Source organism: Dermacentor variabilis, chromosome 9 (genome assembly GCF_050947875.1).
Source record: "Dermacentor variabilis isolate Ectoservices chromosome 9, ASM5094787v1, whole genome shotgun sequence".
NCBI classification, from domain to species: domain Eukaryota; kingdom Metazoa; phylum Arthropoda; class Arachnida; order Ixodida; family Ixodidae; genus Dermacentor; species Dermacentor variabilis.
In genome coordinates, this window is record NC_134576.1 from 43,612,655 (window position 1) to 43,634,504 (window position 21,850).

Below are 21,850 nucleotides of genomic sequence, written 5' to 3' on the forward strand. Positions count from 1 at the left end.
GTGAAATGGTTGTGAATGGCACAACAGTTTGAGGAACTGATCTAGCTAATGTTTTCAAAGACTATCTAGTGAACTTGAAGTTTCCTGCACCATCAGGAGACTATACCCAATACTTTACTGGCAGTTGTCTTGAGATAATTTATTTGAGTCCAGTTTCGGAAACAAAAGTTTTCTCTATTATCACGAAATTAAGAAATACTAGCTCCAGTGATATCTTTGACATTCAAGTCCGCCCGATTAAATTCATTGCTGACATTATAGCTGTCCCACTTGCCAATATTTTCAATCTTTGTCTGTCAAGTGCAGTATTTCCAGCACAGCTACAGTGCGCAAAGGTTTGTGTTCTACACGAGAAAGGTGACAAAAATAATTTAGCAAATTACAGACCCATTCCTATATACTAGCTCTTACCAATTTTTCTAAAGTACTTGAAAGTGCCTTCCATTGACGTCTAGTTTTATTTACAGATAAACATAACATCCTGACTGACTGTCAGTACGGTTTTAGGAAACAGTGTTCCACCGAACTTCTGCTTCATCAAAAAGAGTTCATTCTAAAAAAACTTGAAGAAAAATGATACGTACTGGGAGTTTTTATGGACTTTACAAAGGCATTTGATTCTCTTAACCGGGGTATTTTGCTGACAAAATTAGAATTCTACAGAAATCGGGGTGTTCCCTTGAAGTTATTGGAATCATACCTTAGTACTCGCATGCAGTCTGTTTCAGTAAACAACAACACCTGCACTATAAATTTACTTTGTTTGGTGTTCCTCAGGGCAGTATTTTGGGACCGTATTTATTTGTTATTTACATAAATGGGGGGGGGACATTGTTAAAATTCATGATGATACGAAATTCCTGATCTACGCAGATGACACCAGCCTGTCTCTCGAGGGTGACGATTACGAAAAACTTCATGATTGGTGTTCCTGCAACGGCTTGGTTATTAATATTGAAAAAAAAATTAAAGCAGTCGTTTTCCTAGCGAAGGGCAGAGACATTGTTCCAAATAATCTTCTTCAAATACAGTGTCAGCCGATAGAAATTGCGAGAGAATTTAAAACTCTAGGCGGAATTTTTTCAGAGCACATGCTGTGGGGCTCGAACACTAATGATGTTATTACGACCCTAGCTCGCACTATAGGATTAATCTACAGGCATCGGGACCTATTTCCTGTAAGCACAAGACTGCTCATTTGTCATTCACTGTTTTTATCGCGCATAAATTACCGCTTTTTAGTGTGGGGCAAGAGAACCTCAACAAACGTCAGGAAACTGATGGTAATGCAAAATAAAGTAATCCGGATTATTGCAAATCCTCCACTATAGACTACTCAGCAGACAGCTTGGTTAGAAAGTTTAGACTAATTAACATAGACAACTTGTATAACTATCACCTTTGTAAAAAATTAAGATATGAAAAATAACAAGGCGTTAATCTTATAACTAATCTGGCAAACTTGCAAACGAATACCCATTATTATACAACTAGACATCCTGAGAACTGGGAAGTCCATCGGAACCGCACTAATTACGGTGAACAAATGTTGCGACACACAGTACCAAGTGTATTAAATTACTTTTCTCGCAAAGAAATTGATGTGATGAGCATTTCCAAAACAGAATTCAGAGATTTATTCCTTTAGTTCTTTAGAAATAGCGTAGATAAAAAGTAATTCCATCTTTTTTCTTTCTCAAATGCTACAAATGTACTTCCTATGCACTACCTTTTATGGAAAGTTCTTCTCAGGTTCGATCTGTATGCTCTGTTTACCTGTTAATTCTTCTGTTTGATTTTATTACTGCTGTTCTTTCAAATTTTTGAAGTATTTTCAATCAGGCATACTTACACTACGTTTCGTATTTGTATATATTTTACGGAAATTGTCCTTCACCATTTTTAGTGATGTATATTATATCCATCAAAACGTGTGTGTATGTGCATGTATGCTGATAATATCTGTTTGTGTAATATCTGTATAATATCTGTATATATCTGTAATATCTGTATAATATCTGTATATGATAATATCTGTGTATGTATATTGTATGAGCTGCTGTTGCCTATGTAAACAAGGAGGGTGGGAGCTTGTCAAGCTGCTGTTCAGCAGCTTTTTTTTCCATCTCCCCATGTTTCCAACAAACATGAAATAAATCATATTTGTACTTGTATTTGTCCTGACTGTGTACAGTTTTAAAGCCGAACGAAGGAAGCGCTGAACCAGCCTAGGTTGAACCCTTCCGACTGCTGAACGGCGATCTGCGAGCTATTCACGCTGGCGAGAGCACTGGGAATTTGATCTCAACATGCAAATATCTCCTTGGCATTGGCTTTGAAGCGGAGGTCACGGGAAAGCTGACCCAGCCTTTTTACCGTTCAACACAGTAATTGCGATAGCAACTTTATGGACAGTGTCGACAGCAGAGATCTAGGCCATTCCGATGGATGCTTCGGGGCCGCGCGACCGGCGTGTCTCCGATGCGTGTCTCCGGGGCCGAGCGACCGGCGCGCGCGGCCACGGTCGCAAGCCAACAGCCAAGCCACAGCAACGGAACCCAAAGCGAACTGCAGCTTCGCCGGTTCCTACGACTGGTTCGCTTTGAAGATGATTGACAGGTGCTTGATGTATTCATAAATTGCGATACCGCCCCGCTGCCTCTGACGACCTCTGACGTAATCAAAATTTCTGCCAACCAGGTGAGGCCAAACGAACGGTTCCCCAACTGAACCGTTATAAGATTCGGCCCCAGGAGACCCTACGGAAACGGTCAACCGTTAAATCAACATTCTGTTTCCGCCACAATACCTTTTCGGCTATGGTAATGGTAGAGGTCGTGGATTTGATCCCAATCGCGGCAGCCGCATTTGGTCGGAGGCGAAATAGAAAACGCACGCGCACTTAGATGCTGGGACACGTTAAAGAACAGCACGATGTCAAAATTAATCCGGAGTCCGCCACTACGGCTTGCCTCATAATCCGATTCTGGTTTTGGCACGTACAGCCCCACGATCCGATTCCAGCCTAATACTTCTGCCACAATGTGCCATGTGAGGAAATGACAACGCTGAACCCTCTCAGAGTTTATAAAGTATGGCACACAACGCCTCAAGCAAACTATCCTCCCTGTGTGTTCTGTGTACTACGCAGACAAACAGCAGAGGTGCACGCAAGGTAACGTTTAACATCAACTCGCAACTCTCGTGTTAGCCAAAGAAATGAAGCTTTATCTGTCAACATCACCGCTAATTATCGATCAAAGCATCGAGCACGGAAACCTTCGTTTACATCGATTCCCACATTGGTGGGATCTGCAAAATTTTTTTAGAACAGCAATCCCTTTGGTAGGTGGTTGCGACTAATAGTACCTAGCCATCTCGTGCAATGCAAGCTCAACTACATTTATAGCAGTATATCATCTTGCTGGTCTCTATTTCTTGGCTTCCTTGTTGCTACTATCTTGGAATTATAAGTGTACGTATGCAGGTAACTGCTGTAGCTCCCTGCATTTCTTCTTCTTTTTCACCAATACTCTAAACGTATTTCGCATAATTCGACTGCTGGCCATTCACTGTGAAACCAAGTACTTCTAGTAGGTCGATGAAACCCATGGCTGTGGGAAGCTGAATATTTTGGCATTACATAACGGCATTTCGTGTCCTCTCCGAAACTGAGAAGCAGTAGGCTTATGCATGTATCTGACTTTGATGCGCTTAGTTCATTTTCTCTGTTTTTGTTGTTGGGCCGCCAGCTCGCCGCAAAGATATCAACGCACTACAATTTGTATTTCAGGCATAAATTCTCTTTCTTGTTTTGAGTATTTCTAAACGGTGAGGGAATTTTCGTTTGTTTTCGCAGCCCCTATTTTACCTCTTTTCCAAATTTCTTTCTGAGAGCGGTGGGTTCTGTAATTGCACTACCAAGTACATTGTACTTGGTTGCCATTGTTTACGGTTTCGTGCCATGTTCACGCTTTTGAGCCACATAAATATAACGTTTTTAGGAGGCTATTTATTTTCACCATGCTCCTGAGCCTTTCTGAAAAACTAATCGTGACTTGAGATTGTGACGCATGAGTGAATTAAGAAAAAGTCAAACCCATGACACCTTGGACTGCCATTTTTTGTTGTGTAATACCCCACTCACACGGTCACTTTCAAAGTCCTTTCAGGTTAGGGAGCATTGAGCTTTCAAAGGCGCATTAATTCAAGGGATATGTGTCGGTGCAACACGGTCTCCAGATGATCTCCGTTGAAGCTTTTAACAGAAACCGCAACGTATCCTTAGCGCTGACATCGCCTCGAAAGTAAAAAAAAATATGGCACAAATGCGTCTTATGATAAATTTGCATAATCTTTATCAGCTATATTTATTTTTTCTAATACACAGAAATATCAAAATAAAATGCACGCGTACTAAAGACATTACTTTACCAAATACAGACGTATTTATTGTAATGATGGCCACCATGTGTACCACTTCGTATACCGCATGTTGGCGTCGATTATTCGTTGTTGCCCTTGCTTCAGCTGCTTTGTTTTGTGTTCTAGCCTTGTTTTTTCAAAGCAACGATTGTGAAGATGAGCACTGGCAATTGCTGCAGTGGCATCGCTAGAAATGGACCTCGAGATATCAAGCAAAAAGGTGCGCGTATACGGCGGCGTCTCATCGCCAACTGCCTGTTGACGGCGCTCGCTTCATCACGACGTACAGTTCAGTGACGGGCCTGGCCTATCGTCGCCATGAAGAATGGTTCGAAAGAGCACTACCAAACCTTGGCAGCCGGCATTTCAAACAGTCGTTCGGAGTATCGGGAACGACGTTCAGATACTTGGTTGACGTCTGCCGGCCATCAATGCAACGGCAAGCGACAAATATGCGCGAGTGCGTCGCTCTAGAAAAGCGTGTGACGGTCAGCTTGTATAAGCTTTGCTTGTGCGTGGAGGACAGAGCAATAGCGGACGTCTTCGGCATTGGTCGTTCTACCGTGAACGTGATCTAGAGGGAATTTTGTACGCTTGTTGTTGCCACCCTCGAAAAGGAATGGGTCAAAATGCCTTCAACGTATGGCATGCCAGCACACGTAAAAGAATTACAGGCCGCGTGTGACTTTCCGCAAGGCGTCGGGGCTCTGGACGGCTGTCACATACCGGTATCGTCGCCAAAGTAGCACGCAAGTGATTATTATAACTGCAAAGGCTGGTAAGTATGTCTCTATGGGTCTTTTTGTTGTCTTTGACGTGATGAATAATTATGCCTGTAGTTGATGAAAACGTTCCACCAAATTAAAAGATTAACATTTAACATTGCCATCGCTAAAGTTTTTCAAAGCAATTAAAAGATAAATGCTAGTATTGCTGCGCGTTTTGACATTTCACCAGCCATTACGCTTGTTCTTAGTGGTGCACTATCACCTGTGTAATTGTAATTCGTTGCTATTTATTTTCTTGTGTTCTGTAACTTCCTAGTTATGACGTTGTTCATTGCAGGTACAGCATCATATTGCTCGCCCTGGTCGGTCATAAGTATCTGTTCAGGTACGTGAACGTCGGTTCACCAGGGCGCTGTCACGACGCCTATGTGTTCCGCCAGTCAGCATTGGTCAATATGGTTGGGGGACCCTTGTTCCAAGCCCCAACAGCAACAATCAGCGGAATTGTGGCGTCACCGTTGATCCTGTGCGACCAGGCGTTTCCGCTAACTTCTCACCTAATGAAACCCTTCAAGAGCTTTGGAGAGAACAATCGGCACAGGTCGTACAATTATAATTTGTCGAGGTCCCGGAGGATTGTTGAAAACGCGTTCGGGAGGCTCAAAGCTACATTTAAGCTGGTTCTTAAGAAAATGGACGCCGACATTAGGAATGTGCCAATGATTATATGGGCCTGTTGTGTGCGCCACAACATCTGTGAACACTGTTCAGACTATCTTCCACGGCAGTGGCTGCAAGAGTCTGATATTGAAAGTATGGTGCATGCGCGACTTGAAAATTCTACAGATGTGCAAGTCGGAAGCGCACCAGATGTTCGAGGAGCCCTCCTTGAATATTATCGCAAGCGTGAAGGCCACGAAAGTTTGTGATACACGGCTGTGTTCAGTTTTCTGCGTTGCTCGTCATTGTCCACTTGTGCGCATACATATCGACGTTTTTTTGTTTCCCTTATTGAATTCTCTGTGAAATGCAAAGCAGTTTTAAAGCCAAAGTAAAGTAGCTATGTCACTGAATAACAGCATGTTAGCGGGATCATCATGTTGCTTCTCAAGTTATCTTTATCACAGAAACAACAAAGTTGCCTGCATGATTGTGTGCATTACAGTGATGCGAAATAGTGTCAAATATTTTACAGGCCTTTTATCAACATTTATTCTAGGCTCGTAATAGCTGTTGCCTTCAGTCAAACTAAGAATTCCTCAGTAAATAGCGAAATATAGGAGCTGCTGAGCAGCTTCCCGTTATGTCTCTTGCATCTAGCAACTGGTACGTAACACACGATCATGATACTCATACAGTACTATATTTTTTCTTTTGTAGCAGAGAAAGTAGAAAAATTAACTTGAAAGCTGAATGGCTTACCTTACACTGATCAGTCACTGACCTTACCATGCAATAACAGTGCAAGACCAGATGTTGTTTAACACACTCTAAAAGTGCAAACCAGCATTTAGAGGCAGGCAGCACTACAACCACAGATCAGCTTTTAAGCTCGACTAGCACATGTAAACATAGTTGGTAGCAGGTGGTGGCTCTACTGTAGCACAGCCAATAGTTCCGACAAATTACGTCTTACCCAATTTATTCAACTGCCATTTTTGTTTAATGAAGCAACAGTTCTGTATCAATATGATAGGAGACTGTATTGATTGAAAAAATGTTTTGTAGTCTCTTTCATACTAGTGTGTTGCTGATGTGCGCCAGCTGATGCTGGCGCTCCGTATATTCACAATATACAAGGTTTGTCTGGGAAGTCTTAGGACTGATTGTCCCCCAACACAACGTGGTGAAGGAGGAAGATGTTATTGCGCTGGTTGGGTGGTGGGGGTCTTAGCTACGGTTGCACCAGTCGTCTGCAAGCCTTCAGGGAGTGCAGATAGAGTTTAAGCTGAACCCCTTTAAAAGTGTATTGCCATCTGCAGAATGAATTGTCTGTTAAAGAAGCTTTACGCAGTGAAGTTTTGCGTCAACTGGATAACAATTGCGAGTGAGGCCCATTGCATGATGAAGTGTGTTTGAGTAGCACAAATTGTTTCAGGAGGGAAGAGAGCAAGGGAAGGGGGGGGGGCGTAACCGGGAAGCTGAAGAGCACTGCAGTTTCTGCGTTCCAGGGAGCCTTCAGTGATTGGCAAAGTCGCTGGAAATGGTGTGTTGGTGCAGACGGGACATATTTTGCAAACTATTAAGTCGATGTGTCAAAATTGTGAATGCATCTTTTTAATTCACTCCTACTACTTTCCGGAGAAACCCTGCATATATGTTCACAATAGAAAACGTCTATTAAGAATGCTTATGTACTAACAAATAATTCCAGCATCATGCACAAACAACCTGCAGCTGATAGTCCTGAGGCTGTAAGCTGAGCAACCAGCTGCATCAGTTTTATTCTTCACTAGGTACAAGGATGAAATGACTAATAGGTCACAACAAACGCGGAACGTGACCTCCCTTCACTATTTATTAAAATACTGCTCCAGAAGGCCAACAAGTCTTTCTTGGGCATTTATCTGTCGTGCTCTGAGCACCCGCTCTTCTTTGGTTGCCGATTCCAATGCCTGCCAAAGCAGGCGTTGCTCATTGAGAAGGTCCCGCTGAAATTCGCTTGTGCCTGTAAGCTTTCTTTTTCGAGAACGACGCTGGTTCTCGTTTGTTAGCTGAGTTCTCTGCGATGGCGCCTCATCTGCCAGTCCTGATGTGCGGACTGCTTTCGCTGGCTCCAGCTGCCATTCATCCTGGGTGTTGTGTGCGATTCGTAGCTATACTCCTCGCTACAGAACAACTGAAGGGTGAAAAGAATTGTATCTTAAGCACACATACACACCAGTGAAACTTCATTTAGTAGTATCCTAGTTAGCTCAATAAGGCAACCTCATTAGACCTGATTATCAAAACAATACACTTGTCTTCTATAAGCATTTGTTACATTGCGGCTCTAGTGTGTTCATGACACCGAAAAACTTCTTGTTGCACACTTTCTGCACCCAGTTTTACCAGAAAGCATATGTAACGCTATACATGAGAAGATGGGATCATGGTGCACTACCTCATTATATGCCTGCATACACATTGCAATGCGGTAAAGTGCATTCTTGTCTGCATATGTAGGTACATTGCTTGATATGTGGCCTTGTTACCGCTTGAGTGCACATCTGTTCTTTATGTCAATAAAGGTACGACCAGAGCAAGGCAAATTGCTGAAGCATTTTAATTAAGCTTCATGTGTGTAAGCACTTCATCAACAGCATCATTAAACTGCACTTGAATCATGTTTTTATTTCATCTTGCTTTCTGTGCTTTTCTGTCACCCGTGCTTTCTCTCACCTCGTCGTCATTCACTTGATGTATACACTTTTCATGTTGCTGAATAAAAAATTTCGGGAGCACTTGTCCTGCCTCGAATAGCAATTAGTTTTGTTTGCGTTTTCAGCCATACCTATCCGAAACTGTACCGACTTGTCCATTTTTATACATTTAGAAGCACGTCATGCTGAGTCTGCTTCATGTACTTTTATGAGCATGCATTTGTAGAGGTTTATCACGACGAACTTGCCTGTTCAACTGTGGCATCTGCCTGCGCTGCACATTCCTCTACCAGCGACTGGTCATTCGCTGGCAGCGTTCCCAGAAAGCGGTGTATTTCATTAAAACACAGCCATGGCACAGGTTCAGAGCCTGTTGTTCGCTTCTTTGCCCAACTTCTCGAAATGTCGGCGAACAGCGTAAGTGCGATTGCATGAACTAGGCCAAATCCATAGGCATAGTAAGCACACTTCATGCAAGAAGAAAATTACAGTATGTGCTTTAGGGCTATGCTTTCAAAATAAAAAGTGGCCGTTTGCCAGTGACCTCGATTAAGGACGATATAACTAGCATTTGCGCGACTCCCAAAATTAACATGCATGCACGCACTGCTGCTTGAACACTTTTCACTGTCAATGAGCAGGCCAGTGGATTTTGCATCATCCAGTAGACCTGGTTAGCCGTCTTGGTAACAGGGAATGAATAGTTCAGCACAATACGTTGGCGGGCTAGTTGGTGCGAATCCATGAACACTTTGTTTAGCACAAAACAACAGACACAAGAAAGACGACAGGACAAGGGGCTATGCACAGCAAATAATTTACACCCTCAAAGGTCAAACTTTTCACCATAACACCCCACAAGGGTGTTACGATGGCGAAAATAACCCGAAGGTGCTGTAATTTTTGGCATGTAGGGTGCTTTTCCTATCAGAACAACCCATTCACAGCCAGCAAGGGTGTATTTACTTCAAGGATTACCGAAACATTGCAAGGGTGTTTCTTTTTCACTTTTACTGTTTGTTACAGTCAGCATGAAAAATGCAGTTTATCGTGGCAGCATTGTGCGCAGGTACTAAGTGACGCATCCTTGCATCCACATTGATGGTATTGATGGTCTTAACATTTTGTTTCTATCACAGTCGGGAGCAGAGTCAGAAAACAGTTCACCTATTACATCCGGGAAAGGGGAGTCTACATAGAATACTAATAGCATAATTTTAAGAAAGTTGCCGTGCAAATTAAACGGGGACCAAGAACATATTGTGTTCTTGGGGCTCGTCAGGTTTGCGCCGTAAATTTCTTTGAATTATAGCCTACGAACGAGGTCAAACCAAGGTTCTACTGATATTGTGTGCACCTGGGTTGGTGGCGGATGTGAACTGTTATATGGTGTGGTGTAACATAACCAGTGTGTTAACAACGCATCAATAAAACAAATGTTTATTAAACTCTGGACAGAAAGTATATATGAAAACAACAAATACAAGAAAAATAAATGTAACAGTGCACAAGTAATCTAGATTCTGAATAAGGATACCGAGGGCGGGCCGACACTTGCACTAAACTAAAGATATTTAAACCACATGCTCGAGAATCACATGTGGCGCACTATTTCTACGAAAGCAGTGTCACAGTGCATGTCTCCAGGGAAGCTGCAGAAAGGAAAAAAATTACAGAATGTTGCAGGACTAACATCCAGTGCAAAAATTAACACGTCATAATATCAAAGCCGAAAATGTCTCCATAGCTGTCACTACAAATGGCTGCATTTTTATTCAGAAAGTGAAGCAGTGGCATCCGCAACACAATAATATATACCAGATATACAGTATAGACATGCTAACAGGATGGCAGTAGTATGCCATTCCAGCAACACCCAAGCCAAAGAACCAGGACAATATTTATTATTGAATTATTTGTTCCTGATTTGCTTATTCACATTTATTGTACATGTACTGGCCATACCAGTAACTCATGAAATTGTAAGAACAGCTATAAGAAAGAAACAAGCACTCTAAATGCGAAACTTGCTAAAAGTAATGTGTCGTTCCTTAAAGCACAAAGGTAACAACAAATAGAAGACTATACTGAGTATAAGCTCGCCAGAGTACATCAACATAATCTGTAGACTGCCTTAATAGTGTACAAACTGATAGCAAGATACACTGCATAGGGAGAGATGTATTATACATAAAGATCATCATGATTGCTTGGTTATCGAAGAGCACATTTTAGGTTAATATTAAATAAAATATATTACACCTAATTAAACAACCTATATAATGGCATGGCGTGGGCATACAAGAGTCCTATTTCCTACACTATGAATCGCTAGCACATCCATTGAAAGGCTAGTCAAGTTCTTGATGACAATGCACTCCGGACACTTCCTGGCAATATAGGCATGAAAGTGTTCGTCATGTTGATTGGCTCCAGCTTCTGAGCATATGCGAAAATGTGCCTCTGTACAGAAAAAAATGCTTTTAATCATAAGAAAAGCTGGTTCCACTGGACAAACAAAGGTGACCACAACGCTACCAACTGTGTACATTTTACCGCCAGGGCACAAAGATTTAAGAGAAAATGCCTCTCCTACCCTGATATTCTTCGAAGACAGAATTGTTTTTATCTGTGAAGGCATCTCCAACATGATTCTTTTACATGATTCTCCATTATGATTATTTTACATCCTACAGTTCTAAAGGCTGCACCATGATCGCCACAAGACTGCAGGTACATCTCATAAACGTGATGGGTCGATGTAATGTTTCTAAAGTTCTTCAAGTTACTGACCAAATCCTTGAAATACTGACGTTTTGCTTCGTATCTCATTGCCCATGCATTTATAATTAGTCCATACATTTCCATATACATTGAATAGTGGATCAGAAAGTGCATTTTACAAGGAATAGATACATCTCGAAAAACTTGCGTCATGTCAACGCAAAAGCAAGAGATGAGGCGGTCTACATAAGCGATATATTCCATAGTGACTCTTCGGCTCATGAGAATATCAACTATTTCTCGCAGCAAAATGGAAAGCCCCCATTCTTCAACTCCTTTTGGAATCTGTGCACCTATGTAGAATGGCAAGTATCGAAATAGACAAAACAGTTGCGATGCACTTCCTTTTATACTGCCTTGCAACATTGCCATTGACAATTGCTCAGGTTTGTTACGCCTGTCATTCTCAACATAGCAGTAGCCCACAATTGAAGAGTTCAAATACTCTAAAGTAACGATTCTTTTTTTCACTAGAGAAAGGAGAACGTGCTTCAGCAAAAATGGAATTATACCTTCAAGCAAATCATGCATGAGGTCCGGGGGAAGGTGCTGCGTCGCATGAAAACCTGAAAATTTAACAGCACACTCACTCCTTATGCCATATACGGGGAGACAGTTAACTCCGCTTTGAAGTAGACTTACTTGGCGATTGTGGGCAGCTGGCGTTCTTTCAACAAAGTCTGCCGGTCTGTGCTTCCTTCCTATTTCACTGCTCAAAGCCATGCAGTGGCGACATATTACACCTTTGCTGAAACTACATCTGAACCCTCCCAGTCGATGCAGAGAAAGGTTGTCTCCACAGGCAAAAAAAACTGAGCCTGTGCAGATTTCTTCATTAATAAATATGCCTGTAGTATCAAGATGTGCAATGCCGTTAACAAGAGGTTGTAAAATTTGCTTTAAACGATATTTCACAACAATTTTTTCCTTCGTTAGCACAGCTAAATGAATGGACGAAAGCTGTGACCTTGTTTCTGGTGGGCCATTTAGAAGTGTATAATACAGTGACACTATTTTGTGTTTTCCCCGTATGCTTCCGAGGCGATCACAAACCTCAAACTCATCTGTATACAACTGGATACACATCTTCTTTGTATTTCCTTGAAAGTGCGCATGCTCTTGGAATGCTTTGCCATCAAAAACGTCAACGAGATAATCCCCTGAATTTCTTGACCTAATTCTTGTGTCAGCTTGAGGACTTTTCGGGCAAGTTCTTTAATAATTGAAGTACAGAAACATAAGTAAACACTTCTTTCTTCCCATTAATGTCCATACCAAGACAGATAGTTTGTGGTTCTACAATGTTCATGCAGAACTTTCGATATTTTTCACGTCCCCGATCATTAATGAGCTTTGCTATGTCATTCTGAATGAATGTTGTGGCAGATTTGAAGCCACCATGAGCATCAGTAGAGCAATGTGCTACGAAAGACTGAAGGTACATCACAAAATCCGCGGATATTTCTTGAAGTGTTGCATTCGGTAGGCGCTTTCCCTCTTTCCATTTCAATTGTAGATGCGCAAACTGTTTAAATAAGTTTGGACACTCATCAGTAGACAAGCTTGAACTTCTTTCTCCAGACACTGTAAAGCTTGTGTTTGCACTGAATGGTTCGTCCCCCTCACTGCTGCCAGGAACCACCTCAATGTCATCTTCCGAATTGTCTGCACCTTCTTTTGTCCCTTGTGGCTCTTCCATATCCTCAGTGCCTTTAAGGAGACCTGAATGGTACCTTGAAACATGCTTTCTGTAGGCTCCATAATGTCTCCGTCAAGTCCACACACCCAGTTCTGTTCGTGTCCATGCTCAGCATGGAAGTGGCGAAACAAGGACCTTAGCGTGTACTTTCTCTTTCCACACTTGTAGCACTGTATGAAGCGAATTCCAGGCATCTGGGGAACAAAAGTAAGTCGGGTGTGATTCACCGCGCACAGATTACATTATTACTTATAAGAAGATGTTTAAGTGAAAAATGCACGATATGGTCTTAGTCAGGTTTATATGTGTGAGCCAAAAGCTAAAATACAGCGGCTTTACGCTTAACTTTGCAACAGTAGTATTAAAGCAAGCAGGAGATAAAAGAGCATGCATGAATGTTTTGAGGCAACCGCGGCAAAATTCTGTAAATATGTATATCAGGCACGTACCCACGATTTTTTTCGGGGGTGGGGGGCCAACCCAAGGTAACTTCTATGCAAATGAGCGGGGGTACTTTACTAGTAAAAATGTGAATAACGGCCAGCATTCGCCATAAAAACGCGTAAACCCACAAACGAGAAATGAAATAAGGTGTATCTTACAGGTACGCCTGTGCGATACACCTCTCTTTTACTTGACAAACAAGGAACTATGTCAAATGTATTTGCGCAGGAAGAACACTGCCAAGAACAAATAAAGAAACGGATGTGTAAAATAAAGATTACTTTATTAGAATACAACTAAAAAAATATCAGCAGTCGGCAACTAAGGTACACAAACCTCGCGGAAACCCGCCGTGGTTGCTCAGTGGCTATGGTGTTGGGCTGCTGAGCACGAGGTCGCGGGATCGAATCACAGCCACGGTGGCCGCATTTCGATGGGGGCGAAATGCGAAAACACCCGTGTACTTACATTTAGGTGCACGTTAATGAACCCCAGGTGGTCAAAATTTCTGGAGTCCTCCACTACGGCGTGCCTCATAATCAGAAACTGGTTTTGGCACGTAAAACCCCATAATTTTATTTTTAACCGCACGGAGTTGTGTTACTTCGCCAGCCAATCACAGAAGCAAACAAAATCGTCGTCATGTGGCCTTTTCAAAATGGCGTCGTACTTGATACCTCCGGAGAGTCGGCTGTTCTTGAGGAGTCTTTTCATCGGTGGAAGCAATGGGGATGTGCAACAGACATGGGCAAAGTGTATGCATTCTGAGCATTCAACTCTTCAAAAGTCTGCGGTGCCATTCATTTCATTGCTGAATCCATTTTGCTCATGAAACTTCACTGCCAACAGAAGTGAAAGTTGACAACAGGCTTGCTTTGCTGCTACTATTTGTTAATTCCGTTCAATAAGGAATTAGGCTTTGGCAATTCCACACTCTAAGCCAAAAAGGACTAAAAAGGGTAGGGGGGTTAGTCTCTTTGGGGAGCAAGTGCATTGCCACAACGATTAGTCCCTGAAGGACGAAGCATTCGTCCCTTCGAGAGTAACTGTAAAAGGACGAACTGTTCCTCCTCTAGCAGTTGCTCCCAAGGGGACTAACAGATGCTCCTTGCACATGCTCCCACAAAAGACTAAATGTTCATCCTTCAAGATGCTCCCCCTCAGACTAACAGTTCGTCCTGTAGGACTAAACATTCATCCCTGTACATACTCCCCACAAGGACTAAATCTTCATCCTTTCCAATCCTCCCCCTCAGACTAACAATTTGTCTTATAGGACTAACAGTTTATCCTCGCAGATGATCCAGTGGGGAGCACCACTTTCTCCCATAGGACCAACTTTTACACTAGCTTTGCACTGCCAGGGATGAATTGTTCCTCCACTGAGGATTAATGTTTCATCCTCAAACGTTCCATATAGAGCCTTCTGAGTGTCTGCCTTGGCTGAGGGTTGCATGCTGCAACTTGGTCAAAACATTGTCACAACAGAAAGTGGGGTGCGGGTGTGAAAAATAATTTATTTTTCAAGCATCATAAATGCTATGAAACATTACTGCTTCAGCAAAGTCTGTGCCACACGGACAAGTGATGTCGCTTGTATGCCACTGCTTACACCAATCAGGCGGCACTGCAGGTCAAACGTTTTCTGTGCTTTTGCACAAAAAACTATGTCAAAAGTCCAGTACAATGCCATTTGTGTGGCGACAGCTTGTAGTAGGTTGGGCGCCTGGATCTCCAGCGCTTCCAGCTGGACCGTAAACTCTGGCAGCTCCAGAATGTTGCCGGTGTATGTGACAGTCGGTACAACGTGCACCGCTTCAGGCTCCTGGAAGAGTGATGCATTGCAAGTGGCCTTAAGAGTAATATCATTCAGAAAAAAGCAATATGTATTCAGAGTAAGATACATGACGGTTCAGGCATTTTAATTTTTTCCCAAAATATGGCATACATTTTTTTTTCTTTCTGCTAATTTCTACCCCAAATATTCTTTTCAGTGAACAAATCTCATCAGATAAACTTTCAGTGGCTTTTTGATCAGCTCACTAATTTTATTGATGCTGATATGAGCAGTTATAATTTCATAATTTGCACTTGACATTAAGTTTTACAGTGCCCAGAAAAATGTATTGAGAAGCAGCCTTGCAAGAGTACACTAACACAAACAGAATTACCACTTATTTGGAAACGTTATGCAAGTACATGGCTGGAACAAACACTGCAGAAAGTGCATCCTGTTACCAGTGAACTTGCACAGTTCAACCACCACAGAAACTTTAGCATAAGGAGTGCACAGCCCCATGTTCCCCAGCTGTCTGCATAATTTACTGTCTCCACTGAATTTATTTTTCACAGGGCGTAAAAAATGTAAACTTTAGTAAAAAGAAGTAATTGTTGCTAAGAAAACAGGGGCTGACGAGTGATCTCGACTTTGCTAGGAGCCTTTTGTATCAAGCACACTAAGTTTATACGGATTCATAGGTGCCCATGAATTGCTTTCTTAGCGCTCAGATTGTTTTAGAGATGCTTTTCTGCTCTAAATAAATGCTGCAAAAAATTTTCTGCACTTTCACATAAATCGCATAGGCACCTTAGGTATAGTCATGTTGCTTTTTCGAATCAAGGCATTTTCTACAATGAGTGATTTATAAAAAGCATAAAATGCGTACTTTATGCCTATTCTACAGTTTAGGAAATGCCCTATTAATGAGACATCAAGACGTCTCGTTAAAATAATGAATGCAAAAGTTGCTTCCCCCTGCACTGCTGTTTATTTCTTGTATCTATTTTGCTGCTGCTGTGGGAATATGCATATCCTGAACTTTAGAACAGGCCTGAAATAGGTCTTTTATGCTTATAATAAATTACTGGGTTTAAGAAATGCCTTGCATTTGAAATATCCGGCACATGGCTATACCTGAGGTACCTATTCTATGCTCATACACCATTATCAACCTTGATAGCCTGTTTACAAACAAAGGTACAACCGGACATGGCAAAACCATTGTACCTTACAGCAGCTGTGAACATCCTAATGTGTTCCTAAAAGAATGAAATAACTCACTCGACTGCACACAAACGCCTCAACCCGTTCCTTCACCAGGCTGTGCAGCAGAAATATGGCCGCGGTGAGCATCAAGTCTGAAAAATAACAAGGTGGTAAAAAGAAAGATTAATAAATACGGCAAATATGAAAGATGTACCAGCCTCTTGCCGCATACTGAAGTCCAACATCCTGCTTGCTCTCTTTTGTTTGCATTATATACTATATGCACAGCAGTTTGCATCCCATAACTTTGAATATACAAAACCTAAATCTCTAGTAGCCACAGGCTTTTGTTCATTCTGCTCTTTAATAATGGTGGTAACCACAAGCAGGGGTGCCGATGCTGAGATATAGTGTTTGCCACCTGCCTCAAGCTTGGGAAGCATGCACATGACGTAAGTCACGAAGCACCGTTGCCACAGTTGCAGGCACACTACACGCTTTTAATAGATCATAACCAAAACATTCTGTGCTGCTGAGTCCTTGTGCAGGACCACTACGTGCATGTCGCTTGTAGAAACGGAAGCAGCTCATTGTCACTACACTGATGCATGGTCAGGAGTAGAGCACGTATGAAAAAACCTTACTGTACAGACACTCCCAAGGCATACATGTAGACATGGTTCTCTTGCCAATGACAGCATGAGCTTAGTAGGAAACGCACTGCACACAGCTAATTAAAAATGTTTCACTCTAGGTGACAGCAGGTGCTGCATTTCCATGAAATGGCACTGGTTTTCACTCAGTAGCAGATTGCTATACGGTCATTTCATACAAAACAACCCAGACACCTACTAAAGTGACCATCAGCGATTTTCTTGAAAAAATTGGGCTAGATGGCTATTGTGTGGATAAGGTTTCACCAAAGTATTTTAGTTGCGAAAAATGTTTTGATCATGTGAGCGCTGAGATCTCCGCAAGGAAGCAAAAGTTGGCTGCAAGTACATATGTTTTAATCAGGTCGGAAACTAGGTGCAATAGCAACCTTTCTTTTAGACCATTGTATTGGCATCCTTATTTGATATGACGTCATAATTGAATACATTTTACAATTTTCCACAATTTATTTGGCTCAGTAAAAATGCAATAAAAGTAGCATTTTCATAACTTTTTTCAATAAACTGCGTTATTTTTTCAGCTACTCTAATTTTTCTCCCTTTTTGCCTGTTGCTATAGTGTATGCTAAATATAATTTGGAATTATTAATAAATATATCTTTTGAGAAGAATACCTCCAAAGTTGGCAGGAAACGAATTTAATGCAACATTCAAGCCAAATTTAAGCATTAAGGCTCTCCTGATAAAAGTATGTCAGATAGCTCAATATACGCCCCAAGCTCTTAGCTTGCCATTCAGAAATTTTCGTTCGAGTATATTTTGCCTGAAGCAAGAAAACAATATTTGAAGTCGACATCCAACATCACCAGCAGGCACTCTATGCATGCCGCGGCTCTCGTCGTCTGCGCGTTGTCTGCTCTTTTCCTTGTCATCTGCCGCCCAACAGACTATGGCTAGTATATGGGGGGATCGTTTTTCAGTTTTATGGAATTTTTCAAAAATCCCGTGTTGCAGATACCACTATTCTAGTCCTTGAGCTGAATTGTTCAGAGAGGTGTACATGCACCAAAAATCGAAACACATCTTCAACAAAATTACGAGCGCTCACTAATGAACTTCCTAATTAGTTATTGTACGGCACATATTGATTGTCAGGCGTATTCATTTAGAATGAATTTCCAGAATGACACCGATGTCAAAATACTTCCCAAAGTATGGGATGAAATAATTACTCTTGTACTTCAATGCATAAAAGCATTTTGTTAAAGAAAAGTAAGCGGACCAACAGTGAATCTTTACGGAGAGTTTGATGGCGCATATCGAAACTGGTGGCATTCTGGAAATTCATTCAAAGTGGATATACCTGTCAATCTCACCAGCTACAGTGTGTAAATTTCAATACGTATTTCAATTAGGAAATTGATTAGCAAACATTTGTTATTTTGTTGAATATGTGTCGATTTTTGATGTAAGTAATGTCCAACCCTCTGAACAATTCAGTTCAAGGACAAGAATTACGGTATCTGCAGTAGCCAATTTATAAAAGTTAAATAAAACTGAAAAATGATCACCCCGTATGCTAGCTGTTGAGGGCTGGGTGGCAGATGACGAGGAGAAGAGCAGACGACAACACACAGACGACGACAGCAGTGGCATATACACAGTGCCTGCTAGTGATATTGGTTGTTGACTTCAAAAGTTGTTTTCTCGCTTCAGACAAAATTTACTCAACCGAAAATTTCTGAATCACAAGCTAAGAGGTCGGTGCGTATATTGAGATATTTGAAATATCTTGATCTGGAGCGTCTCAATGCTTAAATTTGGCTTGAATATCACAAGAAATTAAATTTCTTGCCAACTCTGCAGGTATTCTTCAAAAAAATAATTTTATTATTAATTCCGAATTATTTTTAGCATACAGTATGGCAAGAGGCAGAACGGGAGAAAAATTATGGTAGCTCAACAGCAACGAAGTTTATAGAAAAGATTTCTGAAAACGCAACTTCTATTGATTCTTTTTTTACTGAGCCAAGAAAACAATGAAAATTCTAAAATGCATTCAATTGTGATGTCATATGAAAGAAGGATGCCAATACAATCTGTTATTGCACCTAGATTCAGACCTGAATAAAAAATATGTACCTCCAACCAACTTTTGCTTCTTTGCAGAAATCTCAAAGAGCACTCATGTAAGCAAAACATTTTCTGTAACAAAAATACTTTGGTGAAACCTTATTCACACAATAGCCATCTAGCCCATTTTTTTTCAAGAAAATCAATGATGGTCACTTTTTGTGTCTGGGGCGTTTTGCCTGAAATGACCCTATACAAATGTGCACAGAGGCGTCGGGGAAAGCAGGGCAAGTCGGCTGCCTGTTCTACCACCACATCAGCCGCTGCGTATGCTCCTTGGCATTGCATGGCAATAAAATCTTGTTAAAAGTTTGTGCTTTGTGCTGTCTTGTCCATCCTAGTCATTCTCTTTGCACGCGTAATGCGAAACGTGGGATCATTCTTCACTTACGGCAAGTTGTTTTTTCATCAACTTTCATTGCCATTAATTTAGCATTTCTTTAATTCAATTAGAAACTACAAATAATTTCCCCTACGCTGTGCTTTGTGTCATTGTTTGTTGGCATCTCATGATACAAATGTTTTCATGTGGCACAACAAGAAGTTAATGTACCTTTGCTGAAAGTAAACATACCGTTCTGCTCCGGCTGGGGGACGCCATCTTTCATTTTCTCCAGTCTATAAGGAAATCTTCAAGGTGGCGTTTCTTCTGGGCACTTTGAAGAATTTTGTGGGCTATTGGGTCAAGGACTCCTCTTAATGCGTCAACCAGGGTCACATTTTGCTTTAAATTCCTGGAGGACCTAAAAAGTACAAAGTTAGAAAGCAAGAAATTAAGAGCAAGAATTCCAGGCAGCTTTATGGTGTCAGACACTACAGAAGTGCTTCAATTGCTGTGGTAACTGGTTCCTTAAGTTGACACTGGAATGGTGAATAATCTCGCAGGACTGTGATGTTTGTATATCTACAACTGGAAAACAGCCTGGTGAATCAAATAGGATGCCACCTCCTCTATCACAAGATCTTTCACAGCGGCTCGAGAAGTAGGATAGGAATAGAAGAAAGGGTAGAATTGATGCTTTAATGCCGAGATTTACAGAAATTGGCAGAAATTTAGGTATTACAGGAAGCTCACTACATTAAATTATGTAAAAATCCATAAGCAGGAAAGAATATGCGGACATTGACCCAAGTATACCATGAAACTACAGAAATTGAATAAAAACAGAAGAGCCGATTTCGCTTCATGCAGACAGTTTTTGGCGACATGGTCAATGCAGAGTCCTTAAACACTGTACAGCTTATAAGTTCTCAAGCAATTATCTCAATCATTGAAGATTGCATGCATTAGGTCGCACTGAAAATGTGCATCGTGTGAGAAAAGAATGCACAACAAATGCGTACCACGGAGCCAACAGCAAGGGCCGGATATTTTTCAACAATGTCCTTAACACTTGGCGTTTGTTCTGAAATCCACTTCCTCCTCTCAGCAAATGTGCGCATCATAGCATCTAAGAGGTAAATGGTGTCTGGAGAGGCTTTCCTTGCCTCTTTCTGCATGGACACCACATGCATGAGTAGGCTCATGTCATCCTCAGCATCGCCGATGTCATGAGCCTGGAAAGGCAAGCGCGGTTATGAAATACAGGATTTTCATGTCATTTATGCAATATGTTGCACCCCACACACAAAAAGAATGGCATGGCTGCAAGGAACAAGGCCTAAACTACAATCTATTTTCATAATAAACCTTGGTAGTCTGGAAAACAAAAATACATACAGTCGAATCAGGCTATATCGAACTCGCAAAGGAAACACCTATCAGTTCGATATAGTGCATAATTCAATATAAGCCCGCTAAATAATTAGATGTCATAAAAGTGCATAACATTTGTAAAATCACTTTAGTGGTGAACCTAGCTTAGTTTCGCATGAAACAGTCCTCCATTTTCTTCTGCTTGAGCAATTTCGCTGTCTGCGACCCACGCACTTCTCCACATTGTCTAAGGAGTCGCAGTCGCAGCAGCTGAGGCCGCAACCTTCCGCATTCCCGCAGAAGCACCAGATTAGCGCAAGCGCACCAATAACTTCGGAGGATGTGGGCAAAGGACCGTCGTTGCTTTCCTCATTGTGCCCACTTTCACTTGTGCTCGGTACAATGTCAGCAATGTAATCTTCGCTTTCGGGCTCTCCCGTGGTTGCGACACCATTATTTGCACTCACAAACTTATCCACCGTTGGTTTGTCAACAGCTTCCAAAAATTCTGACAGCTGACTCCAAACTTCGGCAACGGGTTCGTCGCATTTATCAGAATTTACAGTCATCACCAAGCACGCAGAAGCCGTGCCGGCACGGCTGAAACAATTTTGAATGAACCACTCGTACACGCCCGTGCGTACGCATCGGGCACCACGGGCATTGGGTTTGCGAGTTTGGCCACTTTAGCCCTAATCTCCGCCTTATTCTTCCAAGATCATGCTGAGAGTGCTCCTCGAAATCTTGCATGCTGTGGGGACATCCGACTTCTCACCGCGTTCAACTCGATTTAAAATTTCGAGCTTCACGACGAAAGGCAAATTCCACCGCTTCATCACGGCAACACTGCGGCAGAAGGCACACAAGGCGCGCACTCAATTAACCAGAAAAGCAGCGAGACAACTCGCACTTCCGCCATCTTGCGCGATGCCGGCACAATAGCCAACGATTGGCTGTCTGAGCAAGTGCTGCGGGAGGG

General features: G+C 41.9%; 1 protein-coding gene across 1 annotated transcript; it reads right to left on the bottom strand.

Moving 5' to 3' along the window:
* Nucleotides 1-14,934: 14,934 nt before the first annotated feature.
* Nucleotides 14,935-21,026, bottom strand: LOC142557995 (uncharacterized). Its single transcript, XM_075670167.1, has 4 exons — nt 20,520-21,026; nt 19,750-19,918; nt 16,504-16,580; nt 14,935-15,267 (listed from the first exon to the last, which is right to left on the bottom strand). Exons 2-4 carry the CDS (start codon nt 19,781-19,783, stop codon nt 14,992-14,994), a joined length of 387 nt encoding a protein of 128 aa, XP_075526282.1. The 5' UTR covers nt 19,784-19,918; nt 20,520-21,026; the 3' UTR covers nt 14,935-14,991.
* Between the last annotated feature and the right edge of the window lie 824 nt (nt 21,027-21,850).